The sequence below is a fragment of the Tyto alba genome, unplaced genomic scaffold (genome assembly GCF_018691265.1).
Source record: "Tyto alba isolate M040663 unplaced genomic scaffold, T.alba_DEE_v4.0 Super-Scaffold_2, whole genome shotgun sequence".
Taxonomy (NCBI): Eukaryota; Metazoa; Chordata; class Aves; order Strigiformes; family Tytonidae; genus Tyto; species Tyto alba.
In genome coordinates this window covers 24,631,416-24,648,022 of record NW_024881282.1, presented here as the reverse complement: position 1 = coordinate 24,648,022, position 16,607 = coordinate 24,631,416, and the positions used below count along the sequence as shown (strand labels likewise).

General features: G+C 40.4%; 1 protein-coding gene across 4 annotated transcripts in view; it reads right to left on the bottom strand.

Moving 5' to 3' along the window:
• The window catches only part of PDS5B (PDS5 cohesin associated factor B), a 118,534-nt gene that overhangs the window by 16,596 nt on the left and 85,331 nt on the right, over nt 1-16,607 (bottom strand). For all 4 annotated transcript variants that reach the window (XM_032982832.2, XM_032982831.2, XM_032982833.2 and 1 more), the window contains exons 25-29: nt 12,049-12,253; nt 7,443-7,557; nt 6,943-7,075; nt 6,035-6,154; nt 5,602-5,664 (exon numbers count right to left, since the gene is read on the bottom strand). In XM_032982832.2, the coding sequence (XP_032838723.1) occupies nt 5,602-5,664; nt 6,035-6,154; nt 6,943-7,075; nt 7,443-7,557; nt 12,049-12,253 (636 nt within the window). The remainder of the gene's footprint in view (nt 1-5,601; nt 5,665-6,034; nt 6,155-6,942; nt 7,076-7,442; nt 7,558-12,048; nt 12,254-16,607) is intronic.

The window sequence follows — 16,607 nt, the reverse complement described above, 5'->3', positions numbered from 1 at the left end:
TTACATCCACTCCACTAACATCTGCTAAAGCTAGTCATCCATTCCCCAAAATAACACTCCCTAGAGACCAATTCTCATTTCATGTTGCTCTTGTGATGGTGAAGCAACCGAAAATATATGGTGGCCAAATACACCTCTGCTGTTTGTTAAAGAACTTCAGAACAACCGTAAAGGAGCTAGAGTATCTGGTGCCACAAATTTAAAATAATATAAAAGCCACCTTAGGATTCAAAAGAATTTAAATTAGGATATATGAAACACACGGGGCTACTGGAGAGAGACCAGCATAGGGCCTCTAAGATGAAGGAGGGACTGGAGCATTTCCCATACGAGGAAAGCCTGAGAGAGCAGGGCCTTTAGGCTGGATGACCTCCAGAGGTCCCTTCCAACCTCAAACATTCTGTGATATTGTGATTTTTTTGTGATAGCATAAGCTATATTTCTTGTTTAATACTGTCACAGTGCACTTAATATACTAAAAGTTTGGGACAAACCAGCAAGAGTATTTTCTGAATCGGAAATTGGAAGACACACAACTTCCTTTTAAAAAAAATGTTCTGTCTTCAGTAAGAAGTGAATCTCTCGTCCATAGAGTTCAAATACTCAGTTGTGCAATACAGTGATGATATATTCCAATCAGTAAATGTTGGCTTTCAACTTCTTAATCAAAAAGATGCTCCTGTACATTTGCTTTTTTTCCTAACTAGCATTCTTCCTCTGTTAGTAAGTTACTAGCTTGCAGCTAATGCTTCATTAGCAACATTAAGGGTAACGATGATGCTGTGCTTTTATTTCTTTTGCAAGGTAGCAAATCAGTGTTCTCCTGTAATCTAGGATAGGACGCATTAATCCAGATGAAACCCACAATTTGTCTTTTCCTTTACTAGGTTTTAATTCTATTCTAAAGAGTACCTGGGTTTAGTTTTAGTGAAGAAAAAACATTGCCATTCCATGCAATGCATATTTCATAGAATCACAGAATGGTACAGGTTGGAAGGGACCTTAAAGACCATCTCATGCCCCGGGCAGGGCCCCCTTCCCCCAGCCCAGGGTGCTCCCAGCCCCGTCCAACCTGGCCTTGAACCCTTCCAGGGAGGGGGCACCCACAGCTGCTCTGGGCACCCTGGGCCAGTGACTCAACACCCTCATAGTAAAGAATTTATTCCTAACATGTAAACTAAATCTGTCCTCTTCCAGTTTAAAGCCATCACCCTTTGTCCTATCACTCACTACACGCCCTTGTAAAAAGTCCCTCCCCATCTTTCCTGTAGCCCCTTTAGGTCCTGAAGGCCGCTATAAAGTCTCCCCCGAGCCTTCTCATCCCCACGCAGAACAACCTCAACTCTCTCAGCCTGTCCTCATAAGGAAGGTGTTCCATCCCTTGCTCTTGGTCTTGTTGAACTTCATGAGGTTTGCACGGGCCCACCTCAAGCCCGTCAAGGTCCCTCTGGATGGCATCTTTTCTCTCCAGCATAACCCTGCACCACACAGCTTGGTGTCATCGTCAAACTTGCTGAGGGTGCGCTCAATCCCACTGTCTGTGTCACCAACAAAGATGTTAAATAGCGCCGGTCCCAGCACCGACCCCAGAGGAACGCCACTCGTCACTGCTCTCCACTTGGACATTGAGCCGTTGACCACAACTCTTTGAGTGTGACCATCCAGCCAAATCCACGTCTCCCCAATTTAGAGACAAGGATGTCATGCAGGGCAGCATCAAAAGCTTTGCACAAGCCCAGGTAGATGAAGTCAGTTGCTCTTCCTTTATCCACCAGCGCCGTAACCCCATTGTAAAAGGCCACCAGATTTGTCAGGCATGATTCGCCCTCAGTGAAGCCATGTTGGCTGTCACCAATCACCTCCTTGTGTTCCATGTGCCTTAGCACACTTTCCAGGAGGATGTGCTCCATGATCTTGCCAGGCACAGAGGGGAGACTGACTGGCCTGCAGTTCCCTGGGTCTTCCTTTGTTCCTTTTTTAAAAATGGGGGTTGTATTTGCTCTTTTCCAGTCAGTGGGAACTTCACCAAACTGTCATGACTTCTTAAATATGATGGATAGTGGCCACTTCATCTGCCAGTTCCCTCAGGACTCATGGATGCATCTTATCAGGTCCCATGGACTTGTGCACCTTCAGGTTCTTTAGATGGTCTCAAACTTATCTCCTGCAATGGGCAGTTCTTCATTCTCCCAGTCCCTGTCTTTGACTTCTGTGTTTTGGGGAGTGTGGCTGGAGCACTTTGTGGTGAAGACTGAGGCAAAAAAGTCATTGAGTACCTCAGTCTTCTCCAAATCCCAGGTGACCAGGGCTCTCGTCTCCTTCCAGAGAGGGCCCACATTTTCCATAATCTTCCTTTTATCACCGATGTACCTGTAGAAACTTTTCTTATTGCCCTTGATGTCCCTGGTCAGATTTAATTCTTTAAGGGCTTTAGCTTTTCTGACCTGACCCCTGGCTGCTCAGACAGTACCTCTGTATTCCTCCCAGGCTACCTGTCCTTGCTTCCCCCCTCTGTAGGCTTCCTTTTTGTGTGTGAGTTTGTCCAGGAACAGGTTGTATATCCATGCAGGCCTCCTGGTGTTTCTGCCTGACTTCCCCTTTGTTGAGATGCATCACTCCAGAGCTTGGCAGAGGTGATCCTTGAATATTAACCAGCTTTCTTGGGCCTCTCTTCCCTCCAGGGCTTTATCCCATGCTATTCTGCCAAGCACATCTCCGAAGAGGCCAAAATCTGCTCTCTTGAAGTCCAGGGTAGTGAGCTTGCTGTGTGCTCTCTTTGTTGCCCTAAGGATCTTGAACGCCATTATTTCATGGTCACTGGAGCCAAGGCTGCCCTTGCACTTCACACTCCCACCAGCCCCTCCTTGTCGGTGAGAAGAAAGTCCAGCATAGCACCTCTCCTCGTTGGCTCTTCTATCATTTGGAGAAGGAAGTTATCATCAACGCATTCCTGGAACCTCCTGGATTGCTTATGCCCTGACACGTTGTCATTCCAGCAGATATCGGGGTGGTTGAAGTCCTCCATGAGGACAAGGGCTCGTGAACGTGAGGCTGCTCCTACCTGCTCGGTCTTCCTGGTCAGGTGGCCTGTAGAAGACCCCCACTACGATGTCACCTGTCCCTGCCTTCCCTTTATTTCTGATCCATAAGCTCTCAGTCAGCTCCTCACCCATCCCCAGACAGGGCTCTGTGCACTCCAGCCGGTCACTGACATAGAGGGTGACACCCCCACCTCAGCTCCCCTGCCTGTCCTTCCTAAAGAGCCTGTACCCTTCCATTTCAACACTCCAGTCATGGGAGTCATCCCACCACATCTGTGATGTCAACAAGATCACAGCCCTGCAGGCATGTGCACGTCTCCAGCTCCTCTTGTTTATTCCCCATGCTATGTACATTTGCATGGAGGCATCTAAGTTGGGACCCCGATGAAGCAGACTTACTGACTGGAATTCCTCTGTGCTGCTCTTCATGTGCTCTCCTGCTGACCCGTGACCCCTCTCCAGGCTCTGGGCATCTATTGCTGGCACTGGCATTGAGCTGGTAGGAGTGGGATGGATTGAAGTTCCCCCCCCCCGGCAACTTTAGTTTAAAGCTCTCTTCACCAGCTTGGTGAGCCTGTGATCAAAGACTCTCTTCTCCTTCTCTGACAGATGGACCCCATCAGTTCCCAGTAGACCAGGTTTCTCAAACCAAGTCACAGCCTAAGTAGCAAAATCCTTGGCTGTGGCACCAGTCCCGTAACCAACTGCTGATTTACCAGATTCTACCGGCTCTTTCAAACCCCCTCCCTTTGACTGGGAGGATTGATGAAAAAACTACCTGCACTCCAGAGTCCCTTCCCACCACTCCCAGGGCTCTATAATCCTACTTGATACTCCTCCGACTGCTGCCGGCTGTATCCCTGGTGCCCACATGAAACAACAGCAGTGGAATATCATCAGTGGATTGTATGAGGCTTGGCAGTCTCTCAGTGACATCCCTGGTACAAGCCCCCTGTAAGCAGCACACCTCCCTAGAGAATGTGCCAGGTCAGCAGATGAGTGCCTCCCTACCTCTCAGGAGAGACTTGCCTACTATTACCCATTGACTTTTCTTTGTTGCTCGTTATACAGGGAGCAGACTGGGCTGCCTCACTCGGCCCCAGCGACCCTCCTGATGTGCCAGGTCTTTCTTCTTCAGTCTGCAGAGCAGGGAAACGGTTCTGCAGGGGCACCTCAGGCTTCAGGGGAAGTCTCCTCCTCCTGTAGGTCCTTGTCATTGCAGGCTTCCATTCTTCTCCATTATTGTCCCCCCTCCCTTACGTGTGTGCCGGTGGGAGAGTTTTTTTACAGTCTGGCCACGGGCTGTGGGTCCACTGCAGAGTGTGCTCGGAAGCAGTTCTCCAACGTAGCCCACTCACCGCCTCCTGCAGCTCAGCCACCTGCTGCAGCAGGTCCTCCCCGGGGGGCACACCTTCTGCAGGCAGGTCTTTCCCAGGAGAAAGGGCTGGGCACTCCCTGCAGTCTGAGATCTGCACCGTGGCCTCTCCCTTCAGCAGCTCCGCCTGGGTGGAGGCAGCGGCCAGCGCTGGGGTGGGTGGCGCAGACCCCCCCCCAGCCAAACCTGCAGCCTTTGCTCTCAGAGGAGAGCCCCTCCATCCTGCCCCGAGAGGCGGGTTGGTCACAGATGGTCACAGAATGGGGCCTGGTTGCTGGGTTATGACGACTTCAAGTTTCTCCACTCAGCCAGCGGAACGTCCCTCCTTCGCCGGGGTGCCCCCCCACGCCCGGTCTGCCCAGCGCTCCCCAGGGCTGCCGGCTGTGGGAGCAGGGGAGCTGCCACTGCTCCCAGCCCTGCCCACACCTCGTCAGCCCCTCTGCCAGAGCTGCTGGCTCCTGACATGTCTCCACGCTCCCCTGGGGTTCCCCCCAGCTCAGGAAAGCCCCATGTAAGCCACCATCCCTCGCTCTGCGGTTGGAACACACCTGCACCACAGCCGATCGCCTCGGCAAGTGATTTAGAAAGAAAAATTAATATAACTATAGAACAGTCATTTATCTTGTAAGATACTATAAAACACTATTCAGCTTTGCCAAAGAGTTATTTGTTGTGATTTTAAAACTCAGTTATATTAGCGTTTTCTATGGCTGGCACTTCATATGCAATATTGTAGTCTTCTGCAGAAAAAAGGGTTAACTATTTTGCAAACTTGTCAGATATTACAGGGTGGGTTTTTCTGGACAATCTCTCTTTTTAAAGACAGCAGGCTTCGCCTACTACTACCACAGCCCAGCACAGGCAGCAGGTTTCCCTTCTACAAATCTCTTTCTCTCCACCTGTTTACTAACCATTGGTATGGAAACCCTGTGGGCAGAAACAATCTATTTTCTTAAGCTTTAAGTGTTTTATTAACTATGTTTGTTTGGGTTTTATTGTTTGTTTGTTTGTTTTGGGTTTTTTTTTGCCTTTTTTTTGTTTTGTTTTTTGTTTGTTTCTTTCTTTGTTTTGTTTTTTTACAAATACTACCAACCATAGAGAAAAAAAAAAAACAAAAACAAAAAAAAACAAAAACAACAAAACCACAAGCACAGCACCAAAACAAAACCCCCAGACCATACATACCTTTCCAGGAGTAAAGAAAGACTTCATTTCTGGAGGAAGATAATTTTTGGTGTTACTGAAATTCTGTAAAGAAAGTGGTGGGGGGGGAATAAAATCACTGCAATAATCAATGAACAATATATACACATTTTAGAGGTAGTACTGAAAGATTTTCTTTACATCATCTATGTTTTTGAAATTTTAAACCTAAACAACAATATCTTGGGGGCTGAGCGGGGGTGGGGGCCTGGAACAGGAGAGAAATTGGTGTGTACACACATATATAAATACTTATGGAAACATATACATACATATATATATACACATTTACAAATACATTATAACAGAGGGAAGTCTGAAGTTACAAGAAGTATTGAAAAAAAAAACAACCCCTGAATTACAACTAATAAATTAAACAGACTTATCTCAAGAAAAATGAAATGCCAAGGTATACCTTGTCAGGTTGAGTAAAATATCTGGCTGGAAGTACAGGGTCTTTAGGGGATTCCAAACTGTATGTTGTACTTTTTGACATAATGATATTCATTGCTACATCACAGACTGTGTATAGTTTCTGTAAATAACAACATTTACAAAAAAAAAAAGTAATACTTTAGAGGTTTGTCTGAAATCTTGACAAAAGACAGTGTATTTTGAGCAGAGAACTACAAGAACTCAGTTTAAAAGCAATAATCTTAAACATTTATCACTAGCCTGCATCTTAAACAGTGTATCGCAGGGTAGCAAAATATAGGAGCAAAAGACAAAAGCACTGTAGACCTAGCAGCTGAAGAGAGATAACTTTCATGATCCTTCTACCTTTAAGGATGGTGTATATCATGGTTTCAAAGACAAAGCTAAAAAAAAAAATTCTCATCTCTTTGGGAAAAGCATAAAAGTGACAAATCTGTACATTGCGTGGTGCAAAAACCCCCAAAACAAGATCAGCATTTCATACATTCACTACACAATACACACTAGAGACATCTAATGCATGTATTTTTCTTCCTATACTAAGCTTACTCTTGCACTTTTAAAATGAAATATTACAAAGCACATTAGTGGATGATTTAAACAGTAAAAATTACAGTTTACATACACTTAGTGTTCAGTAATCTTACTGAGACAGAAAGACTGCAAACTATTACAACTCCCTTGCAAATGCGCAAGATCTACTGAAGTAAAGGAGAATAACTGTCATCTAAACTACAATAAATATAATCATTACAGTACGTAAAGTATCTTCTCCCACATGCAATTCTACTGAAAGACATTTTAAAGTTGGTGTGTAAACTGAAGGCAACTCAATTCCAGAAGGAGGCCAGAATTAAATGCAATTTCCAAAGAAAAAGTATCACCTACTTCATTCATTTTTGGATCTTCTGGTCCTTGAGCATCCTTAGTCTGTTTGATATTTTCTACCATTTTTCTGATAAAAGCATGACTGTTGTTTTCATTTTTAGCCATCAATATTTCCAGTATGAACCACAGGCACCTAAAGAAGAAATGCAGTACTCCTCATGAATAAAAATGCAAAATAAATTATTTTCAAAAGCACATTTGAGAAAATTATTTACTCTAGGTTTTCTTAATATTATGAATTTGAATCCACATAACTCTGGAACACCACGTCTTCAGAAAAAAAGAAATTAAGGTAGGATGAGTAGAAGGTAAAGGCTCCTCTGTAAGATACCAGGGAGCACTAAAATAGCATATTTACTATTTTACATTTTACAGAAATAACTACAGAAATTATGTGCAGTGGACAGTGTATCAGGGTACCATAATTAACTAAAATTTCACTTACAGTAATGTTTTAATTGTTTTAACTCTAGAAATAACAGTATAAAAAGCAGTCTTACTCTTTAATGTCCTTGAGTTGTTCAATGTCCTGGACTTTGACATAATCTGGGTCATGAGCTAGAAGATGGATAGTATAAGGAACAACATACTCTGGTAGAAGCGACAACAGTTTCTCTGAAAAGCAGAAGAAATATGCATCAGAAAACTGCATACCAAGAAACATGCTTTTCTACTACAGAGGAAAGAGCAAAATTCAAGGTCAGCATACATTAAGATAAAGCATAGGCATATGTGGGCCTATTATCTCTTTATGATGTTGCATCTCACAGTTGATGTACCGATGTTTCATTAATGCAAAAATTAAGATTTTAAGTTTCTCTTACTCAGGGATGCGTATTTTCTATCTACCCTGAGAATACAGCTACAGTCATCCCCTACTCTCAGTCATTCCCTTGGTTCAAAGCCTGTATTCTGAACGACTTTGAAAAACACAAATGAACATGGATTTTGTGATCCATCCTAACTGCAAGATGTGAGACCAGCACAACTGCAGGATAAGCTGCTACTCTTTCTTTGGACACGGAAGCGTACAGCCTTGCTGTCAACAGAACAGAAAGAAATGCCCTTTGCAGGGGCTTTGCAGTCAAATTGCCACAGTGTTCTCCAAACCCAGAGCCTCCCTTATCTGTTTAAGGAAGGGGCAGGAGGCAACATGAAAGCTGAAAGAAAGTAGCAGTGGACTGAGTTCGAAAGGCTCAATCCAACTCGATCAGAGCAGCACAAGTCAACTATGACAAAACAGTCAAAACTTGTTCTAGCATCATCTGAAACTTGTAAGTAATCCTAAGCAAGGACTGCAGGAGAAAGCCCTTCCTACATCACAACAGTCAGATAGCCTATTTTTCACGGGGATTCTAAAAGTAAGGATTGTTGCCAAAGGCCCTCTCCGAGTTATGATTGCAACACACACGTTCAATAAGGTCACAAACAAATTCACCAGTTAATCAACACTATGCAGAGCGAACTTCAGCACCTCGAAGTCTGATGCTGAAAATCAGAATAAAGAAGTTCACATCCCGCAGAGCAAGGACAACAAAGAGACAAGCTGTACACCGAAAGTCAAAAAGCATTTTCCAAAAAATGTCCACAGTGCTTTCTCTAGCCTGATGACTGAGAGGAACTGGAGGATGTACAGCACACCTAAGTTATTAAACGTGTACCCTGTGCAACAGGCAGGACGAAAGGAAGGCAGGCAAGCTAGTATTCTATGTATATTACTATATACTATGATACAAGTCATGATCTCTTGAGTGCTTGTGGCAAATGTAAAATCATATGCAGTATTAACATGTCTATGGATAAACACTTGAATGTACATGTGAAGGAAGGAGGGAAATTCTTGGCACAGCTTTTGGAAAAAAAAAAAAAAAAAAATCACATTTTTGAGCTAGTGAGTGGTCATGACTACGTCTGGAAAACCTTCTTTTGGTAAATTTTTAACTATCCCATATCAGGTTATGAATAAAAAGTCCCAACACCTGTAAATCATTATATCTAGTAATACTTGAAAACTATTTTAAAATACATTACAACACTGACAATTTTATCTCTAATATATGTTTTCACATGAGATGTGTCTGGCAAATCTTGTACACATCAAACAAAATACATTAGTGTAGACTTCACAAGACTAACTAATTGCCATGCCTAAGTCTTGCTCAATCTATCCCATTCTTAAAGGTCTGCATAAACAGGGATAATGCACGCCCTACATAAAATATGGACTCATTCATAATAGCAAGGAGAGTGTTCAAAATTAATAAAGGCCCACAGAAAATAGTGTTGTCAAGTTCCAATAATACACTTCTAGACAGACATTGCAGTTGATGAAGTTAATTATCAAGAGTAATCTCTACTACATAGACTACAAGCCATCATAAGGTCTGAAAGGAACAATAAAATCATCCAATTTCTTTCTATTTCAGGCTATATTTATGTAATTGAAATCCAGTGTACTTTGCAAAGCAGCTTTTAATGTGTTTCAATTGACATTCCACTATTAACTTTAAAAACATCTTTCACTGGAAGCACTGTCCTGAATTGTAGCCAGCAGCTGTCTGTGTAACTAAATAAAAAAAAAAAAATAAAAGATGTAGCACGGAAGAAAAAGAACGTAATTATGATTTCAGAACACTAGCAAAATTGGTTTGTCTTAGACACGTCCCAGGCAAACCAACCTGCTGTTATTTTTATTAATTAGCAACCTCAACAGAAGGTTAATGAAGAGCTCATGAACTCAGTGTTTCATTAACTTCTTGCCTGTACAATTCCTAATGTAACTATAGTAATAATTCCAACTGGGTCTGGAAAACAAAATGAACCAGATTCAGACAAAACAGGAGAAGGACAAATATTGACACACATTTAACCCCTGCCATGACAAAAAAAAAATATAATATTTATACATTCTTTCCTCATCTCTTATGAGGACACACACAGTGCAAAAGGTGGGGTGGCTTTATGGACATGAACTACCAGCACCTGAAACTAGAACATGCCAAAACCCCTCATGACAGGCCTTTGATAAGCATTTAGAAAAGAGACTTGTTAAAAAAAAAAAAAAAAAAATCATCTTTACTCCTGCAATTTTTCCACTTACTGACTTGTAAGCAAAATCCCAGCCTTAGAAAACAAAGATTCCTATGCAAGACACAAGTCTCTACCTAGATGAAACTAGTAACTGATACACAATCAAAATAAGGCTCTTCTTGAGTGGCTTCCACGCTGAATAGCATTTAAAGAATTTAAGAGGCGTGAGAGTAATTCCTGCCAGCCTGTAAAAGGTCAGTGTGGAAGAAAGGAGCCTTTTACTGTCTGATACCAGTCCTTAGGAAGCTTTCCTTAGGCAAGGTATACAGAAGTTTACCATCTTTTCAACAATTTCTGAAATCCCTCCAAATGTCTGAAAGACATCGTCCTCACCTGTACCAAGTTTTCAAGAAAAATCATATCACAAAGTTACACATTTAGAGATTCAGAGAAATACCTGCTTTAATCCATGATGCAGATTCTTTAGCTCTAGTTTTTTGTGGATGTTTTTCAAAGGAGGTACTATCGCCATTACTACCCCAAGTTACTGCATGGCCAGTAGGGAGAATGACAGGAGACACATACACATTGAAATAGCATGATCTTACCAGAACTGAGCTTCAGCCGTACTACTGCAATAATGATTTTTTAAGATGCAAACAGTTTAAGACATTTTATTTGTTAAAAGCTCATACTGATAAATCTGAATGTCACAAAGTTAACGCTGCAATCCTCAAAAAATACTGCAACCTGTATTTATTCCAGACTCCTCCTGGATTATAGTACATATCAAAAATCAATGGCATCACTCAAGGTAAGTCTTTCAGCAAGAAAAAAATATAGTCAGGCACACTTTGAGGCCCTACTAGATAAAAGGAATCACACACACCTAGGCTCCTCTTCATTTCTTCCACAGATTTTTGATAGTAACTTTGCAGCATCTATCTTAATACAGTTAGGAAATCAGCAATTAATTTTAATCATATGAGAATTCTTATACTTTCCTACTACATAACTATTCCTCTTGGAAGTTGAAAACTCTTTTTAGTCTTAGGATGATTTAAAGGTGTTTGCTCAATGGATTTTTCTTTTTTACATGTTATTGAGGAGGGAGAAAAGCACTGCTCTTTTTTCTTTTTCAAGTCTAATACACAAAAGGATTTCTCTGCAGACTTATTCTCTCAAAGTCTAAGGGGACTAAGGCACACACAGGCTGACATGGCTAATATAAAGTCTGTGATTCATAATTGCAGAAGGAAATCAGTTATGTGACAGTATCTCTGAGATCAGATTCTCAAAACAGGTCTGGTCTATCCTAAAACTAGATGAAAAAAAATACGCTTCATTTCACAAAGGCCAAACCATCAGTAATCTTTCAAAGAGAAAAACACTTTCAAAACCTCTTATTCAAAATGCCCATAGCTCTTCATAAAGTTCTACTTTTTCCTATACCGATGTACCAGTGTTGTCATACTGTATATGTAGTTTTGAGTAAGTCAAAAGGGAAAAGAACTGATTTTATAAAAGAAAAATAGCTAGCATTAGTCCATAATAACTTATAAAGCATTCCCACTATCAGACTCTGGAACTGGGAGGAAAGAATTATATAAACTCAACCTGAAGTGCCTTCAAATATAGTCCTTTCTCAGCATAAGATAAGGTAAGCTACTCAATACAGCAGCACAAAGACAGTCAAGTTAGTGCAGCATTTATGTCATTAAACTTGCATATTAATAGTTGCTGAAGTAAAATTAAGCATTGTCACTTCACTTACAACAAAATCAACCATTAGGTTCAAACAGTACACACAGCTTCCTTTGAAAACTACTTTGCTTCCAATATACTTAGGCATAAGCATTTGCACAGCTTTTAACAAAATTGGCAGATTTCAGAAAAACCTGTTAAAAAACTCAAAAGAAAAGCCGAACTCTATTTTCAGTTTTCATTAGATACTTCTAAGTGAAACTTACAGCCACTGTATGTACAAAACCAGAAAATCATCAATATTTTCACATCTACTCACATTTACATTTGAACTACAACCCCTGTACCAAAAAGCGACTTCTATTCTCTTACCACTAACTGCTGCATGTTGCTTCAGATATTCCCTTCTGACATTTATGTTCTTCACAAGGCACTGCCTAGCATGAGCTCTTCTCTCTTTCACAGGATCTTTTGCACACAGTGCACAAATAGCCATATATTCTAGTGGCAGCCGTAGTCTAGAAAGGCCTTTGTGAAGTTTCTGAGCAAATATTTGTCTCACTTGGTAACATTCATCCTATTAAAAGAACAAAAACAAAAAAGGTAACAAGAATCTTTTTTACAAGTAACATAGACTGTGAAATAAAACATGGAAGCCTGGGTAAATATGCCAAAATCAATTTCACACCTTGTAGCCACAGAAACACTGGAACTGTAAGAATATTTTTAAATGCCAATTCAGAGCAATTAAATTTAATTAATCAGTTGAAGCTTCACTTAAAATCAGAAGAAGAGTTACGGTTCAGAACCTGTACAGGAAGATACCACACTCAGGACCTCAGACCTAATTTAGCAGAGTATTGACACATGGAGTTAATGAAATTGTTTACAATAGGACCACTTGCTTTGTGCAGCCAGAGTCAAAGATGCGCACCAAAACAGTGTTCAGCCACCAGTAACCACTGTGTTGATTTTACTGCTGCAATTTCATAAATTTTCATCAAGCCATTAATATTAGAAACCAAAACAAATTCAACCTATTTACCAGATAATGTCAAACACTGAAGAGAGTACCAAGCACTTCCATTATACTGTAAAAACCTATGAACTCTGACAGACCACAGAAGAGAATAACCCACATTTGATAATTGCCAAGTAACCAAGTAAAATAATATGAAGGTGACAAATGTGCTTCTACAATTTATCAAGCAACATATTTCCCAAAAATATATGAACTTTAGAATTCTCTATATGAAAATAACCTACATACTTTAAGACACCATTCAATATACCACAAACCATTTAGTAACACAGGCCAAGGAAGGTTATCAGAAGCAGATGTGGAAAACAGAAGAAAATGCACAGAAAAGCGTAAGGTAAACAAGGCCACCAAAAGAGCTTGGCATGTTTAACCTGCCAAAAAAACATCAAGAGGAAGGATTTGTTACTTCTAAATATGAAGAAAAAATATTAACAGAAATAAACAGCTATTGTAATCAAATGATAGTTCTGAAACCAGAAATAATTGAAGAGGGTTTCCAGCTATTAGCCAACTGGAAGTGCAGAGACAAAACCTAGCCACTGGTAATGCTGACTCTACTAAATCCACAAATGACATCTAAAGAGATCATGCGTTAGATAAAACATGCTTCCTTCTCCCCTCACCCCAAAATTACATCCAGAGGATGCATGAAGCCCCTTTTCTGTGCTTCAAGACATAGTCTTCCCTCTGTGGACCGAAACCCTGAAATGCCTGCTGGAGCCAGAGCTGAAGCAACCCAAGACCACAAACCCAAACTATGAGACTTACTCAAGACCTCTTGCCTCTTTATAGCAAATCCACTCCCCAGAAGGCGGCCAAGATACAGCCTTCTTTTCCTGCTCAGTAACATCACCTAAGTCTAAAGCCTTTGAAAAGCTTTGAAAAGACCTGTGTCTAGCTGGTGTATCGACAAGGAAGCATGTCCTCCTTGACTCAGAGGACAAAGGAAGGTATAGTTAATTGTAACTGATGCTGCTGTGTGGCACACATTGGAACTATTAACTTTTAATATTGAGAATAACCTTAAATTCAACTTGGTTACACTAGTTCGCTGAGAAGAAAGGGGCCCAAACTCAACCAAGTTCTACATTTTTTATTAGTGTACAAATAAAACCCATACATTAACTCAATTTTACATATCAACTTCTCTGAATGTAATGCTAATTCATCAGAAGTTCACTGTTTAAAAGTATTTTAAAAAAATAAAATATCTGCAAAGCTGCAAGTACCCCTCAGACGCAACTCTGATTCTTGAAAATGGAAAAACACACTTCAACAGTTAAAACACTCTCAGAGTTGACAAATGAACCTGAAAAAAATCTTTAGTATGTTTTTTACAAATGAAATTTATGCAATCTAGAAGATTCATTCTAAGTACAATTAAAATTGTATTTTCAACAGCAAAACTTATTAGATCTTAAATCTGGTCTTAAAGCCTGTTAAACATTTAAGTACTTAACACTATGATCAATTATTTTCTACTCTATTTCAATAGAAAGCTCAGCTGACATCAAAATTTATTCTGCAGATCGAAGAACTTAACTGCTGGTGAGCTTACAGGTTTTGCCAAACACATACATAATTTAGTTTAAAATGACTAAAATTACATGCATTTAATCATCATAATGTCTTTGTTTGCCAGTGCAACCTTAATACAGCAATTAGTAACAACACTTAATTATGTATTCTGTGCTCTAATCATTCCACATTACCAAATGACAGTCTTGGGAAAAAAAAAAAAAAAAAAAAAAGAGCCAGCAGAGAACCATAGCAGAACCTGTACAAACATTAGAGACCTTAAAAATTAAGCTTTTCCTTTTCTTTAATCTGCTTCCTGATCTGCCCCCTTAAACTGCTCTAAATTAGATTACGTAATGCTAGAATTGGACTTGATATCACTTGAATGTCATAGTTTGTGGCTAGACTTGATAGTGTTAAGAATAAAAAAAAACTTTTAGAGCAATCAGTGTTTATCATCAAGAAATGGATTCTAATACTAAATATTCTAAGCATACATAAATATGTACGCATATGTGCACAGGCAAATATTTCAAAAACAAATATACAGATGGCTTCAATAGAAGATTAATACAGTACCACTTGTAAGTGCAAAAGTCCCTGAAACCATTACAGTTACTCTGCATCTGAGGATGTGATCAACAGCCTAGCAGAGAGAAAGGAAACTGTGGAAGACTTCAAGAAGATCTAGAAAAAATATTCATAAATATTAAAAAAAAAAAAAATTAGGACCTTCAGAGAAAAGTAAAGGCAGAATTCCTGCCCTGATGGAGCCTTACAATCTAAATTCTAGGAAACAAGTATGAAAGTCACAAAAGGCAAAGAAGTATCAATAAATGAGGAGGAAAAAGTGACAAGTGATGCTACAGTGGAACACTCTCCTGGAAGCTACATCAAGGCATATGGATATCCACAGGGAGGCAATTACAGACAGCTAGCATGGCTTCACAAAGGACAAATCATGCCTGACTCATCTAGTAGACCTTTACAATGAAGTGACTGCACAGGTGGGTAAGGGAAGAGCAACTGATGCCATCAGTTCTGTAAGGTCTTTGACACGGTCTTCACAGAATATTCTTGCCTCTGAATTGGAGAGCTAGGGGTTTCATAGATGGACTACTTGACAGATAAGCAATTGGCTGGATGACCATGCCCAAAGAGTTGTGGTCAAAAACTCAATGTGCAAATGGAGATCAGTAACAAGTGGTGTCACTCAGGGGTCAATACTGGGACCTGTACTGTTCAATACCTTTATGAATGACACAGATAGCAGGATTGAGTACAGCCCTTGGCAAGTCTGTGGATGACACCAAGCTGAAGTGGTAAAGTTGATACACCAGAGGGAAGGGATGCCATCCAGAGGGACCTGGACAGGCTCGAGGAGTGGTCTTGTGTGAACCTCACAAAGTACGACGAGGCTAAAAGCAAGGTCCTGCACATGGGTGGGGGCGATCCTCAGCATCAATACAGGCTGGGGGATGAATGGATTGAGAACAGCTCTGCAGAGGAGGACTGAGGGACACTGATGGATGAAAAAATGGACATAAGCTGACAACGTGCACTTGGAGTCCAGAAAGCACAACTATATCCTGGGCCACATAAAAATAAACCTTAGATCTAAAGGTAACAAAAAAGGTGACAATACACCTGTTATCAATATCCACAAACAGTGAAGACTGATACAGCTGGAAAATAAGCAGCTAAAGATAAAGTGAAAGACAGGGATGAAATGGAGGGGAAGAAGCTTGAACGTAACATACTGGAAAGAGTCAAAACAATGAAGACAAATTCTGAGAACTGCAAGGTTAACATTTGCAATAAACAAAAGTTTGCCACAGGAGGGAAATGACTGAAGAAATGAACAGATTTTGAACACTGGGATCAGAAGAAAACAGAACACTCAAATACTGTATTAGCAAAGCTAGTCTGGCATGATATTATCTGACTGGATTACCCTTTCCGGAACAGACAGATCTTCTTTGTCATTACAGTAAGTGGCTATTTTCCTCTCTACTAATTTCGTTCCAAACTGTAAAAATCTTTAAAACTCATTTTGACACAAGACTAACATTTCTATTAGGTTTTGGAATAGGAAGACGGAAAAGTATCAGTCCTTGCTTTGGGTGTAAAGACATTCAGTTACTACCACTGAATTTCTGCTACATTTTTGTTAGATTTCATCTGCTTAAGTAATTTTAAGTTTTGTTCCTTTTTTTTTTTTTTTTTTAATAGCATTTGAGAACTGAGTAAGGGGTGCTTTCCACATGAATACAGAAGCTTAAAATCTGCATAATCATTATTAAAATAATATACAACCTAATACAGACTGTCTTCTTCTGGTGTACAAGTTATTTTTCTAGCCTAACTGTAC